The sequence below is a fragment of the Oncorhynchus mykiss genome, chromosome 6 (assembly GCF_013265735.2).
Source record: "Oncorhynchus mykiss isolate Arlee chromosome 6, USDA_OmykA_1.1, whole genome shotgun sequence".
In the NCBI taxonomy this organism is placed as follows: Eukaryota; Metazoa; Chordata; class Actinopteri; order Salmoniformes; family Salmonidae; genus Oncorhynchus; species Oncorhynchus mykiss.
In genome coordinates this window covers 52,715,564-52,743,264 of record NC_048570.1, presented here as the reverse complement: position 1 = coordinate 52,743,264, position 27,701 = coordinate 52,715,564, and the positions used below count along the sequence as shown (strand labels likewise).

General features: G+C 43.3%; 1 protein-coding gene across 4 annotated transcripts in view; it reads left to right on the top strand.

The window, feature by feature from the left end:
• Positions 1–27,701, top strand: part of lrp4 (low density lipoprotein receptor-related protein 4) — a 218,433-nt gene that overhangs the window by 148,829 nt on the left and 41,903 nt on the right. For all 4 annotated transcript variants that reach the window (XM_021606795.2, XM_021606794.2, XM_036980426.1 and 1 more), the window contains exons 7-14: positions 7,313–7,432; positions 7,537–7,662; positions 11,708–11,833; positions 11,968–12,102; positions 12,290–12,415; positions 13,149–13,379; positions 14,234–14,390; positions 19,698–19,915. In XM_021606795.2, the coding sequence (XP_021462470.2) occupies positions 7,313–7,432; positions 7,537–7,662; positions 11,708–11,833; positions 11,968–12,102; positions 12,290–12,415; positions 13,149–13,379; positions 14,234–14,390; positions 19,698–19,915 (1,239 nt within the window). The remainder of the gene's footprint in view (positions 1–7,312; positions 7,433–7,536; positions 7,663–11,707; positions 11,834–11,967; positions 12,103–12,289; positions 12,416–13,148; positions 13,380–14,233; positions 14,391–19,697; positions 19,916–27,701) is intronic.

Below are 27,701 nucleotides of genomic sequence, written 5' to 3'. Positions count from 1 at the left end.
TGAACTGCACAAACAATTGGGAAGTGCTTGGGGAATTTTGTCCGTGTCAGAAACGTCCCAAAAATGTAATTATCCGCAAAAGTTAAAATGACTATTTTTATGTGAATGAATGAGGAGGCGGAACACACCTAAATTCAAACTGTTTTTAGAAAATAAAAACTTGTTAGAAAATCATTTGAAATTGAAGTTAAAACAACCTATAAATATAAACAGGCTGCGTGCTTTAGTTTGAGGGCAGCGCGGATAAAATGTACTGTTACGTATCAATCACATTCTGGAATGGAGAGGACATTCTAACATCACGTGCATAAAAAAACTCACGCTGGGGCGACCGTTAGAGATATTTGGAACTCACGCATGAAAGGGTTAAAAACATAAAATACTGTCAAATGCCATCATACCAGCTATATTATTTTTTAAATAGCAAGATATGATGTTTTGGCCATATTGCCCAGCACTAACGCCAGCACCATACATGCTACATCAGAGGCTGCTACACTGCCATGCAGAAAACACATAAGGTACCTCTAATTCCTCTGCTACACACACACACACACACACACACAGATTACCTGTTGTGGCCAGACTGCCTGTTGGAATTCTACCCAGAATGCCAAGCACCCTATTTCTCAAGTGGAATGTAAACAAAGGGGTCAGTAGGTTAGGGGCAGGGAGGAATGCAGTTGGGCTACAACTTTATCATGAGGGACGGGAGTGAGAGAGTTCAGTGTTTGGGAAGTGCCACTGACAACCTTTGTCTTTTTAAGGCTTTGTCAGGTGAAAGCAATAGTGTCAATACTTCCAGTCAAGTATACATAAAAGAAAAGAGATAAGGATAGGATCGGCTGAGGTTGGCCTCCCGAGTGGAGCAGTGGTCTAGCAGAGACCACTAGAGATCCTGGTTCGAGTCCAGGCTCTGTCGCAGCCGGCCGCGACCGGGAGACCCATGGGGCGGCATACAATTGGCCTAGCGTCGTCCGGGTTAGGGGAGGGTTGTTCTTGTCCCATCACGCACTAGCGACTCCTGTTGACACAGCTGGGCGCAATGCACGCTGACACGGTCGCCAGGTGTAAGGTGTTTCCTCCGACACATTGGTGTGGATGGCTTCCGGGTTAAGCGTGCATTGTGTCCAGAAACAGTGCGGCTTGGCTGGGTTGTGTTTCAGAGGACACAGGGCTCTTGACCTTCGCCTCTCCCGAGTCTGTACAGGAGTTCTGGCGATGAGACAAGACTGTAACTACCAATTGGATATCACGAAATTGGGGAGAAAAATGGAACAAGTAAAAAATAAAAAGGTTCAGCTGAGGTTGAACAGAATTGAGACAAGTTGGTGATGGCAGATCCAGCTGTTACCATTGTAGCAATGATTGAGCTTGAGCATTGAGCAGTGACATGTTAAATGGCTACACTGCAGAAGTCTGTCTCCCTCACTCATTATGGCTCTCTGAGCGTTCCCTGACACAGATTCCTGGAATGCCCTGTCCCACTCTCCTTGCTGACAGCTGTCGTGCTAGAGCCTGCTGCTCCGCGGTGTGACTATGTTACTTGTGTGTGTGCATGTCTGCGTGCATTGGAAAACATTTCCCATCCTTTTCTTTCGAACACACGCAAGCTTGCCAGTGTTTCGATTAGCACAGGCTATCACGTTTCTCTTCATCACTCCAGAGAATATACCCTTAGACTTAGACTACTGCTAAGACCTCACTGCTTTCACGTCCTTTCTTTCTGTTAATTTATCTCTATCTCAGGCTTTCATGTCTCTCTTTGTACTATCTCTCTGTCCCACAGTCTCTTTCTCTCTCTCGCACTCACTCTCACTCTCACTCACTCTCTCACTCACTCTCATTTTCTCTGTCATGGTAGCCCACACAAAGGCCTGTATATGGGGCTCTGTTAGCATGCATCAGACTAGGGAGTAGGATGAGAGGAGAGAGAGCAGTGATTCTCAAACTCCTTTCTTCTTTGATGTTGTCTTCAATGGTGATAAACTTTTATTTAAGGCTTTCATCATGACTGACTAATCAGTAAGGTCATGTTAGTTGCATGTCTTCGTCCCCCCTCCCACCTCTTCTTCTCCTCTATCATCCCTTTCTCCTCCCTCCTTCCTCCAGTAGGAACACAAGCATTTTGCTACACCCGCAATAACATCTGCTAAATATGTGTAAATATGTGTTTGATAATTGCCCCCTTGCCTGGAGATATTTAGATTTTTTGGGAAAGTGGAAAACGCATCAAAGAAAAAGAAACAAGGACATATATATAATATATATATATATACATATATAATATATATATATATATATATATATATATATAAAAAAAGGAAAAGAAGATATTACACTACAGCTGGGAGAGGAGACATACCAGAGAGGAATAAGACTAGCCATCCTCACTGCATTTCTTGGCATAGACTGTATGCTGGACGCTTTGATAGAAAAACACTGGCACACTCTCAGATGGGCATGGCTTGTGTATTCAGAATGGAGAGAGATCTGGGCACACAAGCAGATCAAACGATTCTCTGTGTGTTTAGTGGTGTGTGTGTATGTATATATCTGTGTATTCGGTGTGTGTCTGTATTCTGAGAGTTGGGCACACACAAGCAGATGAAACAGTTCTCTGTGTATGTGGGTGTCAATGTGGGCGACAGGGTACCAGCTGATAAGTGGGTTTGAACATGAGAACACTGTCCATTTAATGTTTCTTTCCATTTCTCTCTCTCATATATATACACTGCTCAAAAAAATAAAGGGAACACTTAAACAACACAATGTAACTCCAAGTCAATCACACTTCTGTGAAATCAAACTGTCCACTTAGGAAGCAACACTGATTGACAATGAATTTCATATGCTGTTGTGCAAATGGAATAGAAAACAGGTGGAAATTATAGGCAATTAGCAAGACACCCCCAATAAAGGAGTGGTTCTGCAGGTGGTGACCACTTCTCAGTTCCTATGCTTCCTGGCTGAAGTTTTGGTCACTTTTGAATGCTGGCGGTGCTTTCACTCTAGTGGTAGCATGAGACGGAGTCTACAACCCACACAAGTGGCTCAGGTAGTGCAGCTCATCCAGGATGGCACATCAATGCGAGCTGTGGCAAGAAGGTTTGCTGTGTCTGTCAGGGTAGTGTCCAGAGCATGGAGGCGCTACCAGGAGACAGGCCAGTACATCAGGAGATGTGGAGGAAGCCGTAGGAGGGCAACAACCCAGCAGCAGGACCGCTACCTCCGCCTTTGTGCAAGGGGGAGCAGGAGGAGTACTGCCAGAGCCCTGCAAAATGACCTCCAGCAGGCCACAAATGTGCATGTGTCTGCTCAAACGGTCAGAAACAGACTCCATGAGGGTGGTATGAGGGCCCGATGTCCACAGGTGGAGATTGAGCTTACAGCCCAACACCGTGCAGGACGTTTGGCATTTGCCAGAGAACACCAAGATTGGCAAATATATATATATATATATATATATATATATATATATATATATATCTATATATATATACAGTGCCTTGCGAAAGTATTTGGCCCCTTGAACTTTGCCACATTTCAGGCTTCAAACATAAATATATAAAACTGTATTTTTTTGTAAAGAATCAACAACAAGTGGGACACAATCATGAAGTGGAACGACATTTATTGGATATTTCAAACTGTTTTAACAAATCAAAAACTGGAAAATTGGGCGTGCAAAATTATTCAGCCCCCTTAAGTTAATACTTTGTAGCGCCACCTTTTGCTGCGATTACAGCTGTAAGTCGCTTGGGGTATGTCTCTATCAGTTTTGCACATCGAGAGACTGACATTTTTTCCCATTCCTTCTTGCAAAACAGCTCGAGCTCAGTGAGGTTGGATGGAGAGCATTTGTGAACAGCAGTTTTCAGTTCTTTCCACAGATTCTCGATTCGATTCAGGTCTGGACTTTGACTTGGCCATTCTAACACCTGGATATGTTTATTTTTGAACCATTCCATTGTAGTTTTTGCTTTATGTTTTGGATCATTGTCTTGTTGGAAGACAAATCTCCGTCCCAGTCTCAGGTCTTTTGCAGACTCCATCAGGTTTTCTTCCAAAATGGTCCTGTATTTGGCTCCATCCATCTTCCCATCAATTTTAACCATCTTCCCTGTCCCTGCTGAAGAAAAGCAGGCCCAAACCATGATGCTGCCACCACCATGTTTGACAGTGGGGATGGTGTGTTCAGCTGTGTTGCTTTTACGCCAAACATAACGTCTTGCATTGTTGCCAAAAAGTTCAATTTTGGTTTCATCTGACCAGAGCACCTTCTTCCACATGTTTGGTGTGTCTCCCAGGTGGCTTGTGGCAAACTTTAAACAACACTTTTTATGGATATCTTTAAGAAATGGCTTTCTTCTTGCCACTCTTCCATAAAGGCCAGATTTGTGCAATATATGACTGATTGTTGTCCTATGGACAGAGTCTCCCACCTCAGCTGTAGATCTCTGCAGTTCATCCAGAGTGATCATGGGCCTCTTGGCTGCATCACTGATCAGTCTTCTCCTTGTATGAGCTGAAAGTTTAGAGGGACGGCCAGGTCTTGGTAGATTTGCAGTGGTCTGATACTCCTTCCATTTCAATATTATCGCTTGCACAGTGCTCCTTGGGATGTTTAAAGCTTGGGAAATATTTTTGTATCCAAATCCGGCTTTAAACTTCTTCACAACAGTATCTTGGACCAGCCTGGTGTGTTCCTTGTTCTTCATGATGCTCTCTGCGATTTTAACGGACCTCTGAGACTATCACAGTGCAGGTGCATTTATACGGAGACTTGACTACACACAGGTGGATTGTATTTATCATCATTAGTCATTTAGGTCAACATTGGATCATTCAGAGATCCTCACTGAACTTCTGGAGAGAGTTTGCTGCACTGAAAGTAAAGGGGCTGAATAATTTTGCACGCCCAATTTTTCAGTTTTTGAATTGTTAAAAAAGTTTGAAATATCCAATAAATGTCGTTCCACTTCATGATTGTGTCCCACTTGTTGTTGATTCTTCACAAAACAATACAGTTTTATATCTTTATGTTTGAAGCCTGAAATGTGGCAAAAGGTCGCAAAGTTCAAGGGGGCCGAATACTTTCGCAAGGCACTGTATATATATACAGTTGAAGTCGGAAGTTTACATGCACCTTAGCCAAATACATTTAAACTGTTTTTCACAATTCCTGACATTTAATCGAAGTAAAAAATCCCTGTCTTAGGTCGGTTAGGATCACCACTTTATTTTAAGAATGTGAAATGTCAGAAAAATAGTAGAGAGAATGATTTATTTCAGCTTTTATTTATTTCATCACATTCCCAGTGGGTCAGAAGTTTACATACACTCAATTAGTATTTGGTAGCATTGCCTTTAAATTGTTTGACTTGGATCAAGTGATTTGCGTAGGCTTCCACAAGCTTCCCACAATAAGTTGGGTGAATTTTGGCCCATTCTTCCTGGCAGAGCTGGTGTAACTGAGTCAGGTTTCTAGGCATCCTCGCACATGCTTTTTCAGTTCTGCCCACAAATGTTCTATAGGATTGAGGTCAGGGCTTTGTGATGGCCACTCCAACACCTTGACTTTGTTGTCCTTAAGCCATTTTGCCACAACTTTGAAAGTATGCTTGGGGTAATTGTCCATTTGGAAGACCCATTTCCGACCAAGCTTTAACTGATGTCTTGAGATGTTGCTTCAATATATCCACATAATTTTCCTCCCTCATGATGCCATCTATTTTGCGAAGTGCACCAAGTCTGTCCTGCAGCAAAGGTCCCCCACAACATGATGCTGCCACCCCCGTGCGTCACGGTTGGGATGGTGTTCTTCGGCTTGCAAGCCTTCCCATTTTTTCTCCAAACATAACGATGGTCAATATTGCCGAACAGTTCTATTTTTGTTTCATCAGACCAGAGGACATTTCTTCAAAAAGTACAATTTTTGTCCCCATATGCAGTTGCAAACTGTAGTCTGGCTTTTTTATGGCTGTTTTGGAGCAGTGGCTTCTTCCTTGCTGAGCGGCCTTTCATGTTATGTTGATATAGGACTTGTTTACTGCGGATATAGATACTTTTGTGCATGTCTACAAGGTCCTTTACTGTTGATCTGGCATTGATTTGCACTTTTCGCACCAAAGTACGTTCATCTCTAGGAGACAGAACGTGTCTCCTTCCTGAGCGGTATGATGGCTGCGTTGTCCCATGGTGTTTATACTTGCGTACTATTGTTTATACAGATGAGCGTGGTACCTTCAGGCATTTGGAAATTGCTCCCAAGGATGAACCAGACTTGTGGATGTCTACCATTTCATTTCTGAGGTCTTGGCTGATTTATTTTGCTTTTCCCATGAGGCACTGAGTTTGAAGGTAGGCCTTGAAATTCATCCACAGGTACACCTCCAATTGACTTAAATTATGTCAATTAGCCTATCAGGAGCTTCTAAAGCCATGACATCATTTTCTGGAATTTTCCCAGCTGTTTAAAGGCACAGTCAACTTAGTGCATGTAAACTTCTGACCCCCTGGACTTGTGAGACAGTGAATTATAAGTGAAATAAGCTGTCTGTTAACAATTGTTGGAAAAAGTACATGTGTCATGCACAAAGTAGATGTTCTAACCAACTTGCCAAAACTGTGACTCCAACCTAAGTGTATGTAAACTTCTGACTTCAACTGTATTTATATATATATAATATATGTGCCGCACTGTTTCTATATATATATATGTGTGTGTGTGTGTGTGTGTGTGTGTGTGTGTGTGTGTGTGTGTGTGTGTATATATATATGTGTGTTTCTGTATTTCTTTCTCACCACCTGGTGTTTTGATCATCCCCTCATCACACACAGCACTGCTTTATTATTCTCTCCCTCTCTTCTGTGCTATTGGCCCTGTTCCCTTCTCTTGTCTAACTGATAACTGCACACAGACACATGTAGACACAGTGTTCTACAGCACTTGTTCTCTCACGCTTTATCTCTTTTTTTACTCTCCCTCACTTTATTCATTCCTCACCTCTCTGTCCTTATCTTCTACCCTCAGCCCTTCAACCTCATGTGAACAGGCTCTTATTGTTAGATCATTAATAAAAGTGTGTGTGTGCTCGTGTGGGTTTGTTTGGTCTTGGATAGATATGTTTGATTCTTTTGAAACATGCATGTCCTGCCCCAAATGTTTATTTCTGTTTTGTCCCTGTAAAAGCATATTTGTATTACCAGATATTACCTTCAGATAAATTGTTTTACACTGTCAGGGATGATTAAAGTTCCAAAAGCATTTTCATGGTATCTCACGGTATTGGTTGTGTGTGTCCTGCAGCCTCCCACCAGCCTTGTCGTTCTGTGGAGTTCATGTGCAGCAGTGGGATGTGCATCAACGCTGGCTGGAGGTGTGACGGGGAGTTTGACTGTGATGACCAATCAGATGAGAAGAACTGCAGTAAGTATCTGCTTGTGTGTGTGTGTGTGTATATGTGTTTGTGTACATAATGTATGTAGATTGTGTACGTGTGTGTGTCTAACCGACCTGTCCTCTCCCTCCAGCCACCTCCATGTGTACTGCGGATCAGTTCCGCTGTGCATCGGGACGCTGTGTCAGGTTGTCATGGAGATGTGACGGAGAGGATGACTGCTCTGACGGCAGCGATGAAGATGACTGTGAGAAGACTGGTACGTGTGTGTGTGCAGATCGGCATCAATCTAATCTAGACAGTACAAATTAAATAAAAGGGTGAAAAGAAAGAAAGAGCTCCATGGACTTAGTTCTTATCGGCGGGCTATGAGCTAAATCTTACACCTCAGACAGGCACCCTATAGTTTACTATCCATGACAACAGTTGCAGGACAACTCTCCATGCTGAAAAGCATAATTTGAGAGGAAACTGTCAGAGGGAAAGCATATTGGCACGTTTTACATGCTCGTAACTGTGCTATTTGGTTAGTTTTTTTGCGTTGTTTGTAACTTATTTTTAAATTTATTTTGTACAAAATGTTGCTGCTACTGTCTCTTATGACTGAAAATAACTTCTGGACATCAGAACAGCGATTACTCACCTCGAACTGGAATAAGCTTTTTCCTTTAAAGAATCCGACGAGAAAGAGATAATGCTTACCCGGGAACAGGCCCGGTCATTTGCATGAAGAAAAGACAGAGGAAAAGGCAGGTCGGGCTGCCTTCTGAGAATCCGTAGGCGAGCGACAGAACTCACACTGCCATTCGTTCTACTGGCTAACGTGCAATCATTGGAAAATATAATTGATGACCTACGATTAAGATTATCCTACCAATAGGACATTAAAACTGTAATATCATATGTTTCACCTAGTCATGGCTAAACGACTACACAGATATTATAGAGCTGGCGGGATTTTCCATGCACCGGCAGAACAGAGAAGAAGCTACGTCTGGTAAGATGAGAGGTGGGGGTATGTGTCTATTTGTCAATAACAGCTGGGTTGCGATGTCTAATATTAAAGAAGCCTCGAGGTATTACTCGCCTGAGGTAAGCTGTAGACCACACTATCTACCAAGATAATTTTCATCTATATTATTCGTAGCCGTCTATTTACCACCACAGACCGATGCTGGCACTAAGATCGTGCTCAAGCAACTCTATAAGGCCATAAGGAAACAAGAAAATGCTCATCCAAAAGCGGTGCTCCTAGTGGCTGGGGACTTTAATGCAGACAAACTTCAATCAGTTTTACCACATTTTTACCAGCATGTCACATGTGCAACCAGAGTGGACAGAAACTTTACTCCACACACAGAGATGCATACAAAGCTCTCCCCCACCCTCCATTTGGCAAATCTAACCATAATTATATCTTCCTGATTGCTGCTTACAAGCAAAACCTAAAGCAGGAAGTACCAGTGACTCGCTCAATACAGAAGTGGTCAGATGACGCGGATGCTTCTCTACAGGACTGTTTTTCTAGCACAGACTGGAATATGTTCCGGGATTCAATGGCATTGAAGAGTATACCTCAGTCACCGGCTTCATCAATAAGTGTATCGTCATTCCCACAGTGATTGTACGTACATATCCCAACCAGAAGCCATAGATTACAGGCAACATCCACAACGAGCTAAAGGCTAGAGCTGTTGATTTCAAGGAGCGGGAAACTAATCCGAACACTTATATGAAATCACGTTATTTCCTCAGACGAACCATCAAACATGCAAAGCGTCAATACAGGATAATGAATCCTACTTCACCGGCTCTGACGCTCATCGTATGTGGCAGGACTTGAAAACTATTATGGACTACAAAGGGAAACCCAGACGTGATCTGCCCAGTGACGCGAGCCTACCAGACAAGCTAAATGCCTTTTATGCTCGCTTCGAGGCAAGCAACACTGAAGCATGCATGACAGCATCACCTGTTCTGGATGACTGTGTGACAACGCTCTCGGTAGCCGATGTGAGCAAGACCTTTAACCTGTCTAGGACCTTTAACCTGTCTAACCCCGTTCCGCTAGCGGAACCCCTCGCCAACAGCCAATGAATTGCAGGGCGCCAAATACAAATCAACAGAAATCTCATAAATCTAATTTCTCAAACATACAAGTATTAGTCACCATTTTAAAGATAAAATTCTCGTTAATTCAGCCACAGTGTCTGATTTCAAAAATGCTTTACAGCGAAAGCTCCACAAACGATTGTTAGGTCACCACCAAGCCACAGAAAAACCCAGCCATTTTTCCTGCCAAAGAGAGGAGTCACAAAAAGCACTAATAGAGATAAAATTCATCACTAACCTTTAATGATATTCATCAGATGACACTCATAGGACTTCATGTTACACAATACCTGTATGTTTTGTTCAAGTGCATATTTATATCAAGAAATCTCATTTTACATTGTACATTACCTTCAGTAGTTCTAAAACATGCGGTGATTGTGCAGAGAGCCACATGAATTCACAGAAATACTCATTATAAATGTCGATGAAAAGTGTAGTGTTATGCATGGAACTTTAGATACACTTCTCCTTAATGCAACCACTATGTCAGATTTCAAAAAAACTTTACGGAAAAAACATAATCTGAGAACGGCGCTCAGAGCCCAAACCAGCCAGAGAAATATCCGCCATGTTGGGTAGTCAACATTAGTCAGAAATAGCATTATAAATATTCACTTACCTTTGATGATCTTCATCAGAATGCACTCCCAGGAATCGCAGTTCCACAATAAGTGCTTGTTTTGTTCGATAATGTCCATCATTTATGTCCATTTATGTCCAATAGCGTCTTTTGTTACACAGGGGCCCCTCCGGGGTGCGTGCTCGGTCCCCTCATGTACTCCCTGTTCACTCATGACTGCACGGCCAGGCACGACTCCAACACCATCATTAAGTTTGCCGATGACACAACAGTGGTAGGCCTGATCACCGACAACTACGAGACCGCCAGAGGGAGGTCAGAGACCTGGCCGTGTGTTGCCAGGACAACAACCTCTCCCTTAACGTGATCAAGACTAAGGAGATGATTGTGGACTACAGGAAAAGGAGGACCGAGCACGCCCCCATTCTCATCGACTGGGCTGTAGTGGAGCAGGTTGAGAGCTTCGAGTTCCTTGGTGTCCACATCACCAACAAACTAACATGGTCCAAGCACACCAAGAGAGTCGTGAAGTGGGCACGGCAAAACCTATGCCCCCTCAGGAGACTGAAAAGATTTCCCATGGGTCCTCAGATCCTCAAAAGGTTCTACATTTGCACTACCTGCTCCGCTGCAGCCCCGTCAATGAGAATGGGGGCGTTCGCGGTCCTCATTTTCCTGCATCACTGCCTGGTATTTCAACTGCTCTGCCTCCGACCTCAAGGCACTATAGAGGATAGTGCGAACGGTCCAGTACATCACTGAGGCCAAGCTTCCTGTCATCCAGGACCTCTATACTAGGCGGCGTCAGAGGAATGTCCTAAGAATTGTTAGACTCCAGCCTTCTTAGCCCTAGACGGTTCTCTCTGCTACCGCATGGAAAGCGGTACTGGAGTGCCAAGTCTATGTCTAAACAGCTTCTACCCTCAAGCCATAAGACTCCTGAAAACCTAAGCAAATGGCTCCTCAGGCTATTTGCATTGCCTCTCCCTTTTACACCGCTGTTAACCTCTGTTGTTGTCATCTATGTATAGTCACTTAAATAACTCTACCTTCATGTACATATTACCTCAACTTATCGGTGCCTCTGCACATTGACTCTGTACCGGTACCCCCCTGTATATAGTCTTGCTATTGTTATTTTACTGCTGCTCTTTAATTACTTGTTACTTTTATTTCTTATTCTTGTCGGTATTTTTTAAAACTGCATTATTGATTTGGGGCTCGTAAGTATTCATTTCACTGTAAGATCTAAACCTGTTGTATTCGGCGCATGTGACTTATACGATTTGCTTTGATTTGTAGTATTTGGCGCATGTGACATATAAAGTTTGATTTGATTTTGGATGATCACTGCACCCAGGGTGGAGTCTAGATTCAGTCAATCTAAAGAACAGTTACCATTACCCCACAGTCCTTTTGTGTCTATCCTTCAAAAGTCAGAGGCTACATCCCCAAATGGTACCCTATTCCCTATATAGTGCACTTCTTTTGACCAGGACTCAAGGGGTGCCATTTGAGATACAGCCAAAGGAGTTTTCAGATGTTGTTCATTGTTCTTTGCAGCTTTTTTCCAGGCCATTGTAACTTTCTCCATCTATCTCCCCACCAGACACCCCTCCATGTGCTCCAGACCAGTTTCTGTGTGGTAACGGCCGCTGTATTGGCCAGAGGAAGGTCTGTAATGAGGTCAGCGACTGTGGAGATGGGACTGATGAACACCCTCACCAGGACTGCCGTGAGTTATGTCTGACTGTATAAGGGGAAGGGTGTGGGGTGGGTGTGCCGTGTGTGTTTGGGGACTTATTCGGAAACTTCTGTAAGGCTCCACATCATAACATCTCTCTAACAAGTGTGTGTGTTTGAGTGTAGGCCCACGGTCCAGCGATGGCAACTGTAACCTGAATAACGGAGGCTGTTCTCAGAAATGTCAGATGGCCAGAGGTCTGGTACAGTGTACCTGTCATACTGGCTACAGACTGATGGAGGATGGCAGGGCCTGCCAGGGTGAGACTACACCCCGTGTGTGTGCTTGCGATGAGAGACTAAAAAAATTCAATGTATATGAGCTCTGCGGATTTTATAATGAGTTGATTGAAAATGTATATATTTGAGGTGTTTACACACGCCGCATCTTCATACATTCTCTTACCCCTCCCCCACTCACCCACCTGTCTATATGGACTGTTCCCAGATGTGGATGAGTGTGCAGAGGAGGGCTACTGCAGCCAGGGCTGTACCAACATAGAGGGAGGGTTCCAGTGCTGGTGTGTGCAGGGCTATGAGCTGAGGCCTGACAAGCGCAGCTGCAAGGCGCTGGGTGAGTTCACTCACAATCTTTCAATTTAAGACGTTTGGCTTCAACATGTGGAGGGATTGTGAGCACCTGGGAAAGTTGTTTACCTAAACATGTTTTGCCTGCATTTAATTAAAACCATTTTCCCTACTCTGCCCTAGGTAGCGGGTGACCCATATGCGTCATAGTTGTGTTTAAAAATATGCAAACATGTTTCATCTGTATTTAATTGTAACCGCATCCCTTGCTTAGCTTGAGGGAGTTGGACTGTGGCTGAGGTTAGCTCATGGTTTAAGGTCAGAAAAGCAAGTGCTTGGTCGCATCCCAAATGCCACCTTATATCTCACAGTAGTTTACTATAAAGCAATAGGGAGCCATTTAAAATGCAGGCCTGGTCTGTTATAGATTTAGATATGGATATGGAGCTAGGGTCCACTACATTGCCAATACAGCACCCCTCAAATCTGGTGTGTATCACTGGTGAACCCCGGTCAAGCATCTCTGCTTGGGTTCCAGTGGCCAGGGGATGTACTTGACTGACTGACCAATATTAATGTTGGGTCTTATTGAAAGTGATGGCTGGAGTTTCCTGCAAGAGCTGAGTTTTTCCTGTCTTTTCCTCTCTCCCTTGCACTCCACACCCTCTCCTCTCTCTCTCTCTCTCTCTCTCTTTCTCTCACTTTCTTAACCCCTCATTTTGCTTGTCACTACCCTCCCTCTTTCCTTTCCCTCCCTCCTCTCTATACCCCTCCATTAGGTCCTGAGCCAGTGCTGCTGTTTGCGAACCGTATAGACATCCGCCAGGTGTTGCCCCACCGGTCAGAGTACACTCTGCTGCTGAACAACCTGGAAAATGCCATCGCTCTGGACTTCCACCACAACCAGGAGCTGGTCTTCTGGTCTGATGTCACGCTCGATCGCATCATGAAGGCTAACCTAAACGGGAGCAATGTGGAGGAAGTGGTTTCCACTGGCTTAGAGAGTCCAGGTATGCACATGACCATTTATGGTCTAACTCTAGTCAAAACACACACAGTAGAATGCATAGCAGGTGGTTTCCACCAGCATGGATACAATCACAAGTGCTCATGCTACATTCTGTGCACTCACAATTATGTAAAGGAAAGCCCAGTTATAACTACGACCACACATGGTTTTACTACAGTCAGAACATGTATCAACATAGAATGTACAGCACTGCAACAGTCATAATTCAAGGTTTAAGACAAATGACGAGTCAACACAATCTGGCCATGCTGATGAAGACAAATGGATGGCATTTTCTAATCCAAAAAGGTCAAGTAGAGGGGGGCTTATATTTGTTCTGTGTAACTTGTGTGTGGTGCGAAATGGAAATGTGTCTTTTTGCATATCCCACTCCCCCTGAGACACCCTCAGAGAGTGGGATCACGGCCAGGAATCGGCTATTATTGACGGCAACCCTGGAGCAATTAGGGTTAATGGAGCAATTAGGGTTAAGTGCCTTGCTCAAGGGCAGATCAACAGATGTTTCACCTAGTCGGCTCAGGAATTCGAACTACCAATCTTTCGGTTACTGGCCCAACGCTCTAACCTCTAGGCTACCTGCCACCCTCTAATCCCAAATCTGAATTTAGCTTCTACACTTTTCCCCAAATTATTTTGCCACATTTTAAAATTACCATCTGTTGACTTCCCGGGTTGTGTTTATTAGGGCATGCAACATAACATGTTTTAAAACTTTTGCAATGGAAAACTAAAAATTGTGTTTTTAATTGGACAAGTCAAGACAGTCCCTCCCGGTTTCAGTCCATTTTCCTCTGTTTGGTACCTAATGAACATGACCCTGGTCTCTCCCTCTAGGTGGTCTGGCTATAGACTGGATCCATGACAAGCTATACTGGACTGACTCAGGGACGTCCCGTATTGAGGTGGCCAATCTGGATGGAACCCACCGCAAGGTCCTCCTATGGCAGAGCATGGAGAAACCCCGAGCCATCGCACTGCACCCTATAGAGGGGTAAGTAGGATCTCTCCCTTTCTCTTCTCTATCCCTACCTATCAACCTACACGCATTTTGTGTACCATACACGCAATATCAGGTCTAAGTACGCTGGTACAAAAAAATGACCCTAAAATACACCAAAATAGACTTCTGAGCACATTGTGGTTTTTAACTCAACCGTCTGAAGTTGGAGCTGAACCAATCATAGGACTCGGACGAGGAGAAAAAATCTCTAGCTCTCCACTCCGGCCTTCACCGCCCCCCCGTAGTCGTAGTACTATTTTCCTCCCTGCAGCTGGTTGGCAGCTCTCCACTCGTCTGTTGATACCACTGATGTGTGAGGTAAATTGAGAACGGACTGTTTGCCAAATACGTTTTCCAAAATTGTATGTGTTAGTTAAGCACTTAACCAATATTATTTCTTAGATAGCTTATTAACTAATGTGTCAATACAAAACAGGTAGTTAGCTACAAATTAAGAAGACAGTTTACATTTCTACTAGAGTTTCCATATTAAGATACCTATGAATTAGAATGATCATTACTCCTAAATTTAACCTAGAAAAAGAGTCATTGAGACCACCTGAATTTAATTTAGGATCACACACTAGACTACTTTGCTGGCTGCATTGTTTAATATCATTTAAGGTTTCAGTAAATGGCAGTTACAGGTAAAAAAATGTTTTTAAAAAAAGCTAAATGCTCCAATTTCCTTCTCCAACTTCACAACTTCCAGACCTCTCTCCTACTCAAACTTAGGCCTACATCAGCACGAGCAGTGTAAGTGTCGCACATGCGCTGTCGTGGGGTCCGGGGCTAGGGGTGCAGCACTAAAGTGAAACTGCTAAGGGTTGGCAGGTCTGAATTTGTTTCCTTGCTTTCTCTGCTGGTTGCAGTAGCAGCCTTGAGTTTTCATGTTGATGGAAAATAAACCAGGGACTTGATCTTGGGATTAGATGCTAGACTCTGGCACTTTATATCTGGAACAACTATTTAACTAAGAGCAGATTTCACTTTTATCTCGGCCTTACAGTACCACATGTGGAAATGCACTTTTTTTCAACAAAGAGCTTACCCATTATGTTTTTTATTTTATTTATTTCACCTTTATTTAACCAGGTAGGCTAGTTGAGAACAAGTTCTCATTTGCAAATGCGACCTGGCCAAGATAAAGCGTAGCAATTCGACACATACAACAACACAGAGTTAAACATGGAATAAACAAAACATACAGTCAATAATACAGTAGAACAAAATAAAACAAAAAGTCTATATAAAGTGAGTGCAAATGAGGTAAGTTACGGAAATAAATAGGCCATGGTGGAGAAGTAATTACAATATAGCAATTAAACACTGGAATGGTAGATCGGCAGACGGTGAATGTGCAGGTAGAGATACTGGGGTGCAAAATAAATAAATAAATACCAGTATGGGGATGAGGTAGGTAGATAGATGGGCTGTTTACCGATGGGCTATGTACAGGTGCAGTGATCTGTAAGCTGCTCTGACAGCTGGTGCTTAAAGCTAGTGAGGGAGATGTGAGTCTCCAGCTTCAGAGATTTTTGCAATTCGTTCCAGTCATGGGCAGCAGAGAACTGGAAGGAAAGACGACCAACGGAGGAATTGGCTTTGTGGGTGACCAGTGAGATATACCTGCTGGAGCGCGTGCTATGAGTGGGTGCTGCTATGGTGACCATTGAGCTGAGATAAGGCGGGGCTTTACCTAGTAGAGACTTGTAGATAACCTGTGGCCAACCAACGAGAGAGTACAGGTCGCAATGGTGGGTAGTGTATGGGGCTTTGGTGACAAAACGGATGGCACTGTGATAGACTTGTTGCACAACAATTGCCTATTTACCTATTTGGTAAAAGACCAAGTCCATGTTATGGCAAGAACAGCTCAAATAAGCAGAGAAACGACAGTCCGTCATTACTTTACGACATGATGGTCATTCAATGCGGAACATTTCAAGAACTTTGAAAGTTTCATCTAGTACAGTCGCAAAAACCTTGAAGCGCTATGATGAAACTGGCTCTCATGAGGACCGCCACAGGAAAGGAAGACCCAGAGTTACCTTTGCTGCAGAGGATAAGTTCCTTAGAGTTAACTGCACCACAGATTGCAGCCCAAATAATTTCTTCACACAGTTCAAGTAACAAACACATCTCAACATCAACTGTTCGGAGTAGACTGTGTGAATCAGGCCTTCATGATCGAATTGCTGCAAAGAAACCACTACTAAAGGACAACAATAAGAAGAAGAGACTTGCTTGGGTCAAGAAACACGAAGAATGGACATTAGACCGGTGGAAATCTGTCCTTTGGTCTGATGAGTCCAAATTTGACATTTTTGGGTCCAACCTCATTGTCTTTGTGAGACACGGCGTAGGTGAATGGATGATATCTGCATGTGTGGTTCCCACACTGAAGCATGGAGGAGGAGGTGTGTTGGTGTGGGGGTGCTTTGCTGGTCACACTCTCAGTGGTTTATTTAGAATTCAAGGCACACTTAACCAGTATGGCTACCGCAGCATTCTGAAGTGATACACCATCCCATCTGGTTTGAGCTTAGTGGGACTATCATTTGTTTTTCAACAGGACAATGACCCAACACAATTTCAGGCTGTGTAAGGGCTATTTGACCAAGAAGGAGAGTGATGGAGTGCTGCATCAGATGACCTGGCCTCCACAATCACACAACCTCAACCCAATGGAGATGGTTTGGGATGAGTTGGACCGCAGAGTGTAGGAAAAGCAACCAACAAGTGCTCAGCATATGTGGGAATATCTTCAAGACTGTTGGAAAAGCATTCCAGGTGAAGCTGGTTGAGAGGATGCCAAGAGTGTACAAAACTGTCATCGAGGCAAAGGGTGGCTACTTCGAAGAATCTAAAATGTTAAATCTAATTTGTTGATTTCTCATGATTCCATATGTTATTTCATAGTTTTGATGTCTTTATTATTATAAGAAAATAGTTTTAAAAAATAATTGAAAAATTGAATGAGTAGGTGTGTCCAAACTTTTGACTGGTACTGTATATATACACTGCTCAAAAAAATAAAGGGAACACTAAAATAACACATCCTAGATCTGAATTAAATATTCTTATTAAATACTTTTTTCTTTACATAGTTGAATGTGCTGACAAGAAAATCACGCAAAAATTATCAATGGAAATCAAATTTATCAACCCATGGAGGTCTGGATTTGGAGTCACACTCAAAATTAAAGTGGAAAACCACACTACAGGCTGATCCAACTTTGATGTAATGTCCTTAAAACAAGTCAAAATGAGGCTCAGTAGTGTGTGTGGCCTCCACGTGCCTGTATGACCTCCCTACAATGCCTGGGCATGCACCTGATGAGGTGGTGCAACGTGGCGTTGGTGGATGGAGCGAGACATGATGTCCCAGATGTGCTCAATTGGATTCAGATCTGGGGAACGGGGGGGCCAGCCCATAGCATCAATGCCTTCCTCTTGCAGGAACTGCTGACACACTCCAGCCACATGAGGTCTAGCATTGTCTTGCATTAGGAGGAACCCAGGGCCAACCGCATCAGCATATGGTCTCACAAAGGGTCTGAGGATCTCATCTCGGTACCTAATGGCAGGGAGGCTACCTCTGGCGAGCACATGGAGGGCTGTGCGGCCCCCCAAAGAAATACCACCCCACACCATGACTGACCCACCGCCAAACCGGTCATGCTGGAGGATGTTGCAGGCAGCAGAACGTTCTCCACGGCGTCTCCAGACTCTGTCACGTCTGTCACATGTGCTCAGTGTGAACCTGCTTTCATCTGTGAAGAGCACAGGGCGCCAGTGGCGAATTTGCCAATCTTGGTGTTCTCTGGCAAATGCCAAACGTCCTGCACGGTGTTGGGCTGTAAGCACAACCTCCACCTGTGGACATCGGGCCCTCATACCACCCTCATGGAGTCAGACACATGCACATTTGTGGCCTGCTGGAGGTCATTTTGCAGGGCTCTGGCAGTGCTCCTCCTGCTCCTCCTTGCACAAAGGTGGAGGTAGCAGTCCTGCTGCTGGGTTGTTGCCCTCCTACGGCCTCCTCCACGTCTCCTGATGTACTGGCCTGTCTCCTGGTAGCGCCTCCATGCTCTGGACACTACCCTGACAGACACAGCAAACCTTCTTGCCACAGCTCGCATTGATGTGCCATCCTGGATGAGCTGCACTACCTGAGCCACTTGTGTGAGTTGTAGACTCCGTCTCATGCTACCACTAGAGTGAAAGCACCGCCAGCATTCAAAAGTGACCAAAACATCAGCCAGGAAGCATAGGAACTGAGAAGTGATCTGTGGTCACCACCTGCAGAACCACTCCTTTATTGGGGGTGGTTCCACCTGTTTTCTATTCCATTTGCACAACAGCATGTGAAATTTATTGTCAATCAGTGTTGCTTCCTAAGTGGACAGTTTGATTTCACAGAAGTGTGAATGACTTGGAGTTACATTGTGTTGTTTAAGTGTTCCCTTAATTTTTTTGAGCAGTGTATATACATGACCATTTTATAAATGGTATAATTGGGTGATATTATTGCATTTGACCACTAAAGTCTAGCTTCACAACATGCTTCACTGCTTTGATTGGTGCAGCTAAACCACCCACTGTCCTATAATGAACAGGCACCCGCGAAGGAAAATTCAAGGAACTTGTTTTTGTATTTTGTTGTGCGGTTGTTACATTTGTATTGGTGTTTCGTGTCCGATGCAACGTGCATCATGAGCAAAATCATTATAGCCTATAATTTAACTTCCCCTGTGAGAACCATGAGCACGGGCTGACTTGGCTTTGCTGTACCTCTGCCGAAGCCTGCCTATCAAATGTTACACTGTGTCCATTACAATGTAGAAAAATGCTTGTCTGTTGTGGAAGATGTCAAAAATTTGCAGATAACAATAGATGGCGAGATCAAAGATACTTGTTTCCATCGGTGGTGAATTTTAATATGGTGTAGTAAGAAAAACATAAGGTTAGCAAAACAGCTCGCCAAGGTTAGCATGTTAGCTAGCTACACTGAGAACTGTCAGTTTCCTATTTGTTGATGTTTTTCCACTCCACATGGAAATCACTTTGAACTTAGTTTGATAAGCCTGCATGGAGTGACAGATGGGCGGGGTTTGCACTTATGGGACTACTGCATTGGTTCCATTGCGCCAGGAAAACTTGATATAGAGCAGCTAAATTATTTCAATTTGATCCCAGGTCTGAATGGTGTTTGTCCTATGATTTGTGACCACTCTTTTGTTGGACAATGACAACCTAACCCTAAGTTTCCCTGACTTTTTCCCACCCCATCAGTAAGATCTACTGGACGGACTGGGGTAACACTCCTCGTATCGAGTATGCCAACATGGACGGCTCCAACCGCCGCGTCATCGCCGACACCCACTTGTTCTGGCCCAACGGGCTGACCATCGACTATGCCGGGCACCGTATGTACTGGGTGGACGCCAAGCATCACGTCATCGAAAGAGCTGACCTTGACGGACGGAACCGTAAGGCCGTCATCAGCCAAGGTAAGGACACCAGGGAACCAAACACAGACACACACACAGGCCATGTTCGAAATTGTTCTTGCCTACAGCTTAATAAAAGTGTATACTGTGAACTAATCATATATTGTTTAGTAAAAACATATGCAGTAAGCAATAAATATCAACATACTAGGCTCATCCATACTGCCAAAGCGTCATCTAATGTGCAATTGGGTTGTTACCCACCATTCATACACACCCACACTCTCACAAATCCAATCAAACTTTATTTGTAAAATGCGCTGAATAAAACAGGTGTAGACCTTACCATGAAATGCTTACTTACAAGCCCTTAACCAGTTCAAGAAAGAATTAAGAAAATATTTACCAAATAAACTAAAATAAAAAATTATCAAATGTAACACAATAAAATATCAATAACGAGGTTATGTACAGGGTGTACAGGTTAATCGAGGTAATTTGTTCATATAGGTAGGTGTAAAGTGACTATGCATAGATAATAAACAGAGAGTAGCAGCAATGTAAAAACAAATGGGTGGGGGGTTATTTGTTCATCAGTCTTATGGCTTGGGGGTAGAAGTTGTTAAGGAGCCTTTTGGTCCTAGACTTGGCACTCCGGTACCGCTTACCGTGCGGTAGCAGAGAGAGCAGTCTATGACTTGGGTGACTGGAGTATATGACAATTTTATGGGCTTTCCTCTGACACCGCCTAGTATAGAGGTCCTGGATGGCAGGAAGCTTGGCCCCAGTGATGTACTAGGCCTTACGCACTACCCTCTGTAGCACCTTACGGTCAGGTGCAGAGCAGTTGTCATACCAGACGGGAATGCAACTGGTGAGGATGCTCTTGATAGTGCAGCTGTAGAACTTTTTGAAGATCTGGGGACCCATGCCAAAACTTTTCAGTCTCCTGAGGGGGAAAGGTTGTTGTCTTGCCCTCTTCACGAATGTCTTGGTGCGTTTGGACCATGATAGTTCGTTGGTGAAATGGACACCAAGGAACTTGAATCTCTCAAACCTCTCCACTACAGCCCTATCAATGTTAATGGGGGCCTGTTCCGCCTTTTCCTGTAGTCCACGATCAGCTCTTTGTCTTGCTCACATTGAGGGAGAGGTTGTTGTCCTGGCACCACACTGCCAGGTCTCTGACGACAGATGACAAGTGCCTGGATTAGGACCTGCGACACTTCCTGTGTGAGGAAAGGTTGTACTCTATGGATGTTGTAGAGCATGAACCTGCAGGAGCAAGTCACTTCTTTGACGTTTGCAGAGAACAACAGGATGTTGTCCAGGGTCACGCCGAAGTTCTTTGCACTCTTGGAGGGGGACACCGTGGAGTTGTCAACTGTGATGTAGAGGGCTTTGAGCAAACAGGCCTTCACCGGGAGGAAGAGTAGCTCCGTTTTGTTGCGTTTGAGGTGGTGGGCCAACGTCCAAGCTGAGATATCTGCCAGGCACGCATAGATGCGTGTCGCCACCTAGGTGTCAGAAGGGGGGTAAGGGAAGAGTATTTGAGTTGTCATCTGCATAACAATGATAGGAGAGATCATGTGAGGATATGAGTAAGCCAAGTGACTTGGTGTATAGAGAAAAGAGGAGAGGGCCTAGAGCTGAGCCCTGCGGGAAACCAGAAGTGAGAGCACTTGGTGCATAAACAGATCCTCTCCACGCCACCTGGTAGGAGCGACTTGCCAGGTAGGATGCAATCCAGGAGTGTGCAGAGCCTGAGACGCCCAACCCTGAGAGGTTGGAGAGGAGGATCTGATGGTTCACAGTGTCAAAGGCAGCGGATAGATCTAGGCGAATTTGAACAAGAGAGAAGAGAGAGTCAGCTTTGGCATAGGAGAGAGCCTCTGTGACATAGAGGAGAGTGATCTCAGTTAAATGAGCCGTTTTGAAACCTGACTGGTTAAGGTAAAAAAAATCGTTCTGAAAGAGATAACAAGAGAGTTGGTCAGAGACAGCACGCTCAAGTGTTTTGGAAACAAAATAAAGAATGGATACCGGTCTGAAGTTTAAAGTCAGTGCTCAAGTGTTGGTTTTTTAAGGAGGGAAGCAACTGGCCATTTTGAAGTCAGAGGGGAAGCAGCCAGTGGTCAGGGATGAGTTGATGGGGGAAGTGGTGAATGGGAAAATATCTCCAGAGATGGTCTGGAGAAGGGAGGAGGGGATTGGGTCAAGTGGGTAGGTTGTTGGGCGGCCAGATATCATTAGTCGCAGGATTTCATCTGGAGGGAGGCAAGAAAGAGGTCAAGGCCTAAGGTAGTTCTGTGTGAGTGGGATCCTTGGGCTCATGAATGAGTAGTGGACGTCGTCAGCCTTTTGTTTTCAAAGTTGTTTGCAAAGAGGGTTATGGAGGTTGGAGAAGTGTTTCCCTGGGTTGGAGGCAGAAGCTTGAAATTGATAGTGATAGAACGTGGCCTTAGCAGTTGGTACAGAAAAGAGAAAGTATAGCGGAGTAGGGCAGGCACAATAATCATATAATTGTAACTGACAATAATGAACAATAACTGAACTAAAAAACATAAATCGTCATCATTGTGGATAAAATCTTTACAGCCCTGAACAACAATGAATACGCTCTCGGCATATTTTTTAAATGTATCCAAAGTGTTTGACACGGATGATCATGAAATATTACTTTCTAAATTGCATTAATACGGTTTTCATGATTATACATGTAATTGACTATATAGTTAAGTTTATGATAGAGAACAATTTGGTTATGCATTGAGCTTTGCATCTACCAGGGCCATGATATCCTGTGGCGTGCCACATGGTTGAATAATTAGACCTGTTATTTCTAATCTATGTCAATGACCTTGCTGCTGTGTTTTCTACTGTACTTCCCATTTTCTTTGCTGATTATATACATTTTATTTTATCACACAATAATTTTATCTCACTAAATAATAATGTCATATTTACTGAATGGTTCCAGATAAACAAATTATCTTGAAATGTAAAAAGAAATCCCAACTTTATTGTATTCACTAGTAAGAATAATACATTTTGTAAAAAAAAAAATGTGTGTGAATTAAATGGAACCAGTCACATCCACTAAATTCCACATCCACTGAGTTCTAATTGATGAAAGTTATCCTGGAAAGATCATATTCAATTTGTCCGATGCGAAGTGATAAAATCTGTTGGTATCAGAAAGATTAGTGATTTGGTTCTTCAGGCTTGCTTCCTAACTTTATACAATAGATTAATTTACCCATATCTTATTTATGTAATATTGTCTGGGCAAGTACATATGCCTCCTACCCAATGTTCCCTCAAAACTGTTTCGGCACTGAGCTCACACTTGAAAGTTGTGAAAATGTTGTGCAACGCCCTGCACACGCTTAGTGTGAACACTGAGGTTGTACCCACTTTAAGTTAGTTTTAAGTGATCAAGTAGGCTACTGTGGCTATTTGATCATAATGTAGGCCTACCTGAATGGCCTACCTTAAAAAACAATGGAGAAAAATGCACCCCATAATATTTTAACATGGAAATAGCTGTTCTATCATTCAGCCTACAGTAGCAGCCAATGTGTCGTGTTCAATGCCTACATTCCATGAGACTTTTGGAGAAAAAAAAACATGCAGGGCTTGACATTAACCTGCTTATCCACTTGTCCTTCAGACAAGAAGGGGAATGAAAATGTTTGATGGAAGAAACCACTCTACAAAATAAAATTCATTATTATTCCCATACCATTATTACAAAGAATCAGACAAATTATTCTACGTTCTGCCTATTGGGTACTTATCTCATTTAAGACCTTCTCGAAATACAACACTTCCCCTTTAAGACATAAAAAAGCTCTTTACCTGATTAGATGGCTAGAAATGCACACATTTTGTGCTCTTGTTGGAAGCAACCACTCCCAAATTGTTGACTAGAAATTAGCTATAACTGGGGTAATAACTCACTCACTTGCAAAGAATATGAACAAATGTGAACATGCAGCTCTCACTGATCTCAAAACAAGCGCATCTACTCATGACCACTCATACTGTAGCCTAAACACAGTCCAGTTCAAAGTCAATTGCACAGATCCATATACAGTGGGGCAAAAAAGTATTTAGTCAGCCACCAATTGTGCAAGTTCTCCCACATAAAAAGATGAGAGAGGCCTGTAATTTTCATCATAGGTACACTTCAACTATGACGGACAAAATGAGAAAAGAAAATCCAAAATATCACATTGTAGGATTTTTAATGAATTTATTTGCAAATTATGGTGGAAAATAAGTATATGGTCATCTACAAACAAGCAAGATTTCTGGCTCTCACAGACATGTAACTTCTTCTTTAAGAAGCTCCTCGGTCCTCCACTCATTACCTGTATTAATGGCACCTGTTTGAACTTGTTATCAGTTTAAAAGACACCTGTCCACAACCTCAAACAGTCACACTCCAAACTCCACTATGGCCAAGACCAAAGAGCTGTCAAAGGACACCAGAAACAAAATTGTAGACCTGCACCAGGCTGGGAAGACTGAATCTGCAATAGGTAAGCAGCTTGGTTTGAAGAAATCAACTGTGGGCGCAATTATTAGGAAATGGAAGACATACAAGACCACTGATAATCTCCCTCGATCTGGGGCTCCACGCAAGATCTCACCCCGTGGGGTCAAAATGATCACAAGAACGGTGAGCAAAAATCCCAGAACCACACGGGGGGACCTAGTGAATGACCTGCAGAGAGCTGGGACCAAAGTAACAAAGCCTACCATCAGTAACACACTACGCCGCCAGGGACTCAAATCCTGCAGTGCCAGACGTGTCCCCCTGCTTAAGCCAGTATGTCCAGGCCCGTCTAAAGTTTGCTAGAGAGCATTTGGATGATCCAGAAGAAGATTGGGAGAATGTCATATGGTTAGATGAAACCAAAATATAACTTTTTGGTAAAAACTCAACTCGTCGTGTTTGGAGGACAAAGAATGCTGAGTTGCATCCAAAGAACACCATACCTACTGTAAAACGCATGGGGGTGGAAACATCATGCTTTGGGGCTGTTTTTCTGCAAAGGGACCAGGACGACTGATCCATGTAAAGGAAAGAATGAATGGGGCCATGTATCGTGAGATTTTGAGCGAAAACCTCCTTCCATCAGCAAGGGCATTGAAGATGAAACGTGGCTGGGTCTTTCAGCATGACAATGATCCAAAACACGCCCGGGCCACGAAGGAGTGGCTTTGTAAGAAGCATTTAAAGGTCCTGGAGTGGCCTATCCAGTCTCCAGATCTCAACCCCATAGAAAATCTTTGGAGGGAGTTGAAATTCCGTGTTGCCCAGCAACAGCCCCAAAACATCAATGCTCTAGAGGAGATCTGCATGGAGGAATGGGCCAAAATACCAGCAACAGTGTGTGAAAACCTTGTGAAGACTTACAGAAAACGTTTGACCTCTGTCATTGCCAAAAAAGGGTATTTAACAAAGTATTGAGATAAACTTTTGCAATTGACCAAATACTTATTTTCCACCATAATTTGCAAATAAATTCATTAAAAATCCTACAATGTGATTTCCTGGATTTTTTTCTCATTTTGTATGTCATAGTTGACGTGTACCTATGATGAATATTACAGGCCTCTCTCATATTTTTAAGTGGGAGAACTTGCACAATTGGTGGCTGACTAAATACTTTTTTGCCCCACTGTATGGTTATTTGCATATAGGCCTACTGCATCTCTGATTGGTTATGGCACACTGGTCTGTGTAGAGTATGGGCCTGAGTCTTGCCTGTCAATGCAGTAGAATCCTACTCCAATGCGCTCTGCCTACAAAAAAATATCTTGTACAGTTAGTTTTGTACACGAAATCTTGCGTAGATCGTTTTTTTTTTCGGTATATTACATTGAAAGTGGCTAATATTGCATAGATTCGATAACAATTCCCACAGTAGAGCGAAGTTGAAGTGAAGTTGAATCTCGTGCTTCTCTGCGCAGGCTCATATTTCTTCTGCGCCCACGCACGCACGCAGCTTAGAGGGAACATTGCTCCCACCTACACAAATTACTCCTCTGCACCTTTGTTAATATACTCTATATCTTGTCTATTTACAACATTAATGTACACCAATTCTGCACTTTTATCTACAAATAGTCATACGTCCCAGACAGTTTACCTAAAGCCTTCAATGGATTCTTCCAGGTTAATTCTGAAACCCATCTATATAATGCAAGACACTGCAATAACCTTCACCCTCTCCACTGCCACACCTCACAGTCAATTCTTAACAGATATAGAGGTACCATACTCTGGGATTCTTCTCTTCACATTTCCAAAACATCATCATCCCTCAATAACTAACTTCAAGTAAAGACTGATGAACCAAATTACTTAGTCATCTCCTCCATATACCCTAACTCTCACACACTCTCATGCACACACACATTTAAACAAAACAAATATATATATATATTTTTTTTTTTTTCATGATTATTGATCAATTAATTTATACATTTATAAATAGTTTTAACAAACCTTATTCTTTTTTACTTATGTATTGTGTATAGTTTTTTTGTGGTGTGGTTTTCATATTAGCCCTTGGGCTTCCAACCACACCTGCACACACATTATTAAAAAAACATTTAAAAAATCTGTATTGTTGTCAATCACTTGTTTTCTTTGGTGGAAATAAATAAATACAAAAAAATAAATTAGCAATCAGACAGTTCAAACAGCAATGATATAGATGAGGAAAACTAGTGCTCCTCTGTCATACCTTGTGGAATTAATCAATAATGTTCATTACATTGTACAAAAAAAAACAGCACACTCACATCCACACAGCAATGAATGCATAAATATTGTGACTTGGAACCAAGGGGGGGGGGGGGGGGGGGTGTGTGTATGTATGTGTGTGTGTGTGTGTGTGTGTGTGTGTGTGTGTGTGTGTGTGTGAGAAAGATATTATGACAAGTGCAGATCAGTGTTCGGTGGATCATCACCACTCCCGACACACTTCACCCTCCCCCCGGCCTGCTGATTGGGCCTAGCGTTTCTGGCTCACCCAATCTGGAAATCAAAGCTGAGCTACCCTCTGTTTATGGGGAGAGTGGGAGCCATGAGCTTTGTCCCAAATGGCACCATATTCCCTATATAGGGCACCCTAATTCCCCATTGGAATCTGGTCAAAAGTAGTGGACAATGTAGGGAATAGGGCGTGATTTGGGACATAGACATTGGCTTCACCACAGCCACAATTCCACTTGGTATTCCAACTGGGCAGAGAGAATTCCAGCTCTGCAGAGGCAAATCAAACAGTCTTGAAGCGGTGTAGAAGAGCTCCCGGTCGTAACAAAGGGAGACTGGAGTGGAGGTCCTCCTCAGTGTCCATCTAAAAACAGAGGCGATAGATAGGTATGTTTGCTTGTTGTCACAACCTGGTCCTGTATGGCTTAGTTAGCAACGCCAAGGACTGTAGGTTAGATTCTCGCTGGGGTCATCCATACAAAAGATGTATGCAGGCATGACTGTAAGTTGCTTTGGTTAAATGCGTCTGCTAAATGACATACACTCGCCGACCAGTTTATTAGGTTCAATGTGGCTGTGGCTTGTTCTATAAAGCATGCAGGCAGATGGGCATCGAGGCTAGGGCTGACCCCATTTAGTCGACTGGTCGGTTGTTTCGTCGATAGGCTTTTTGTCGACCAATATTTTTTAGTCAAGCAGTAGCAAATATATATATATATATATATATATATTTCTGATGGCACACGAGTTACCTGTCTGATTTTCGCATGTCTCAGTGGGCTAATCATGATGGCACACCAGTATCACCAGTAGTACATTTTCCGTTAATTC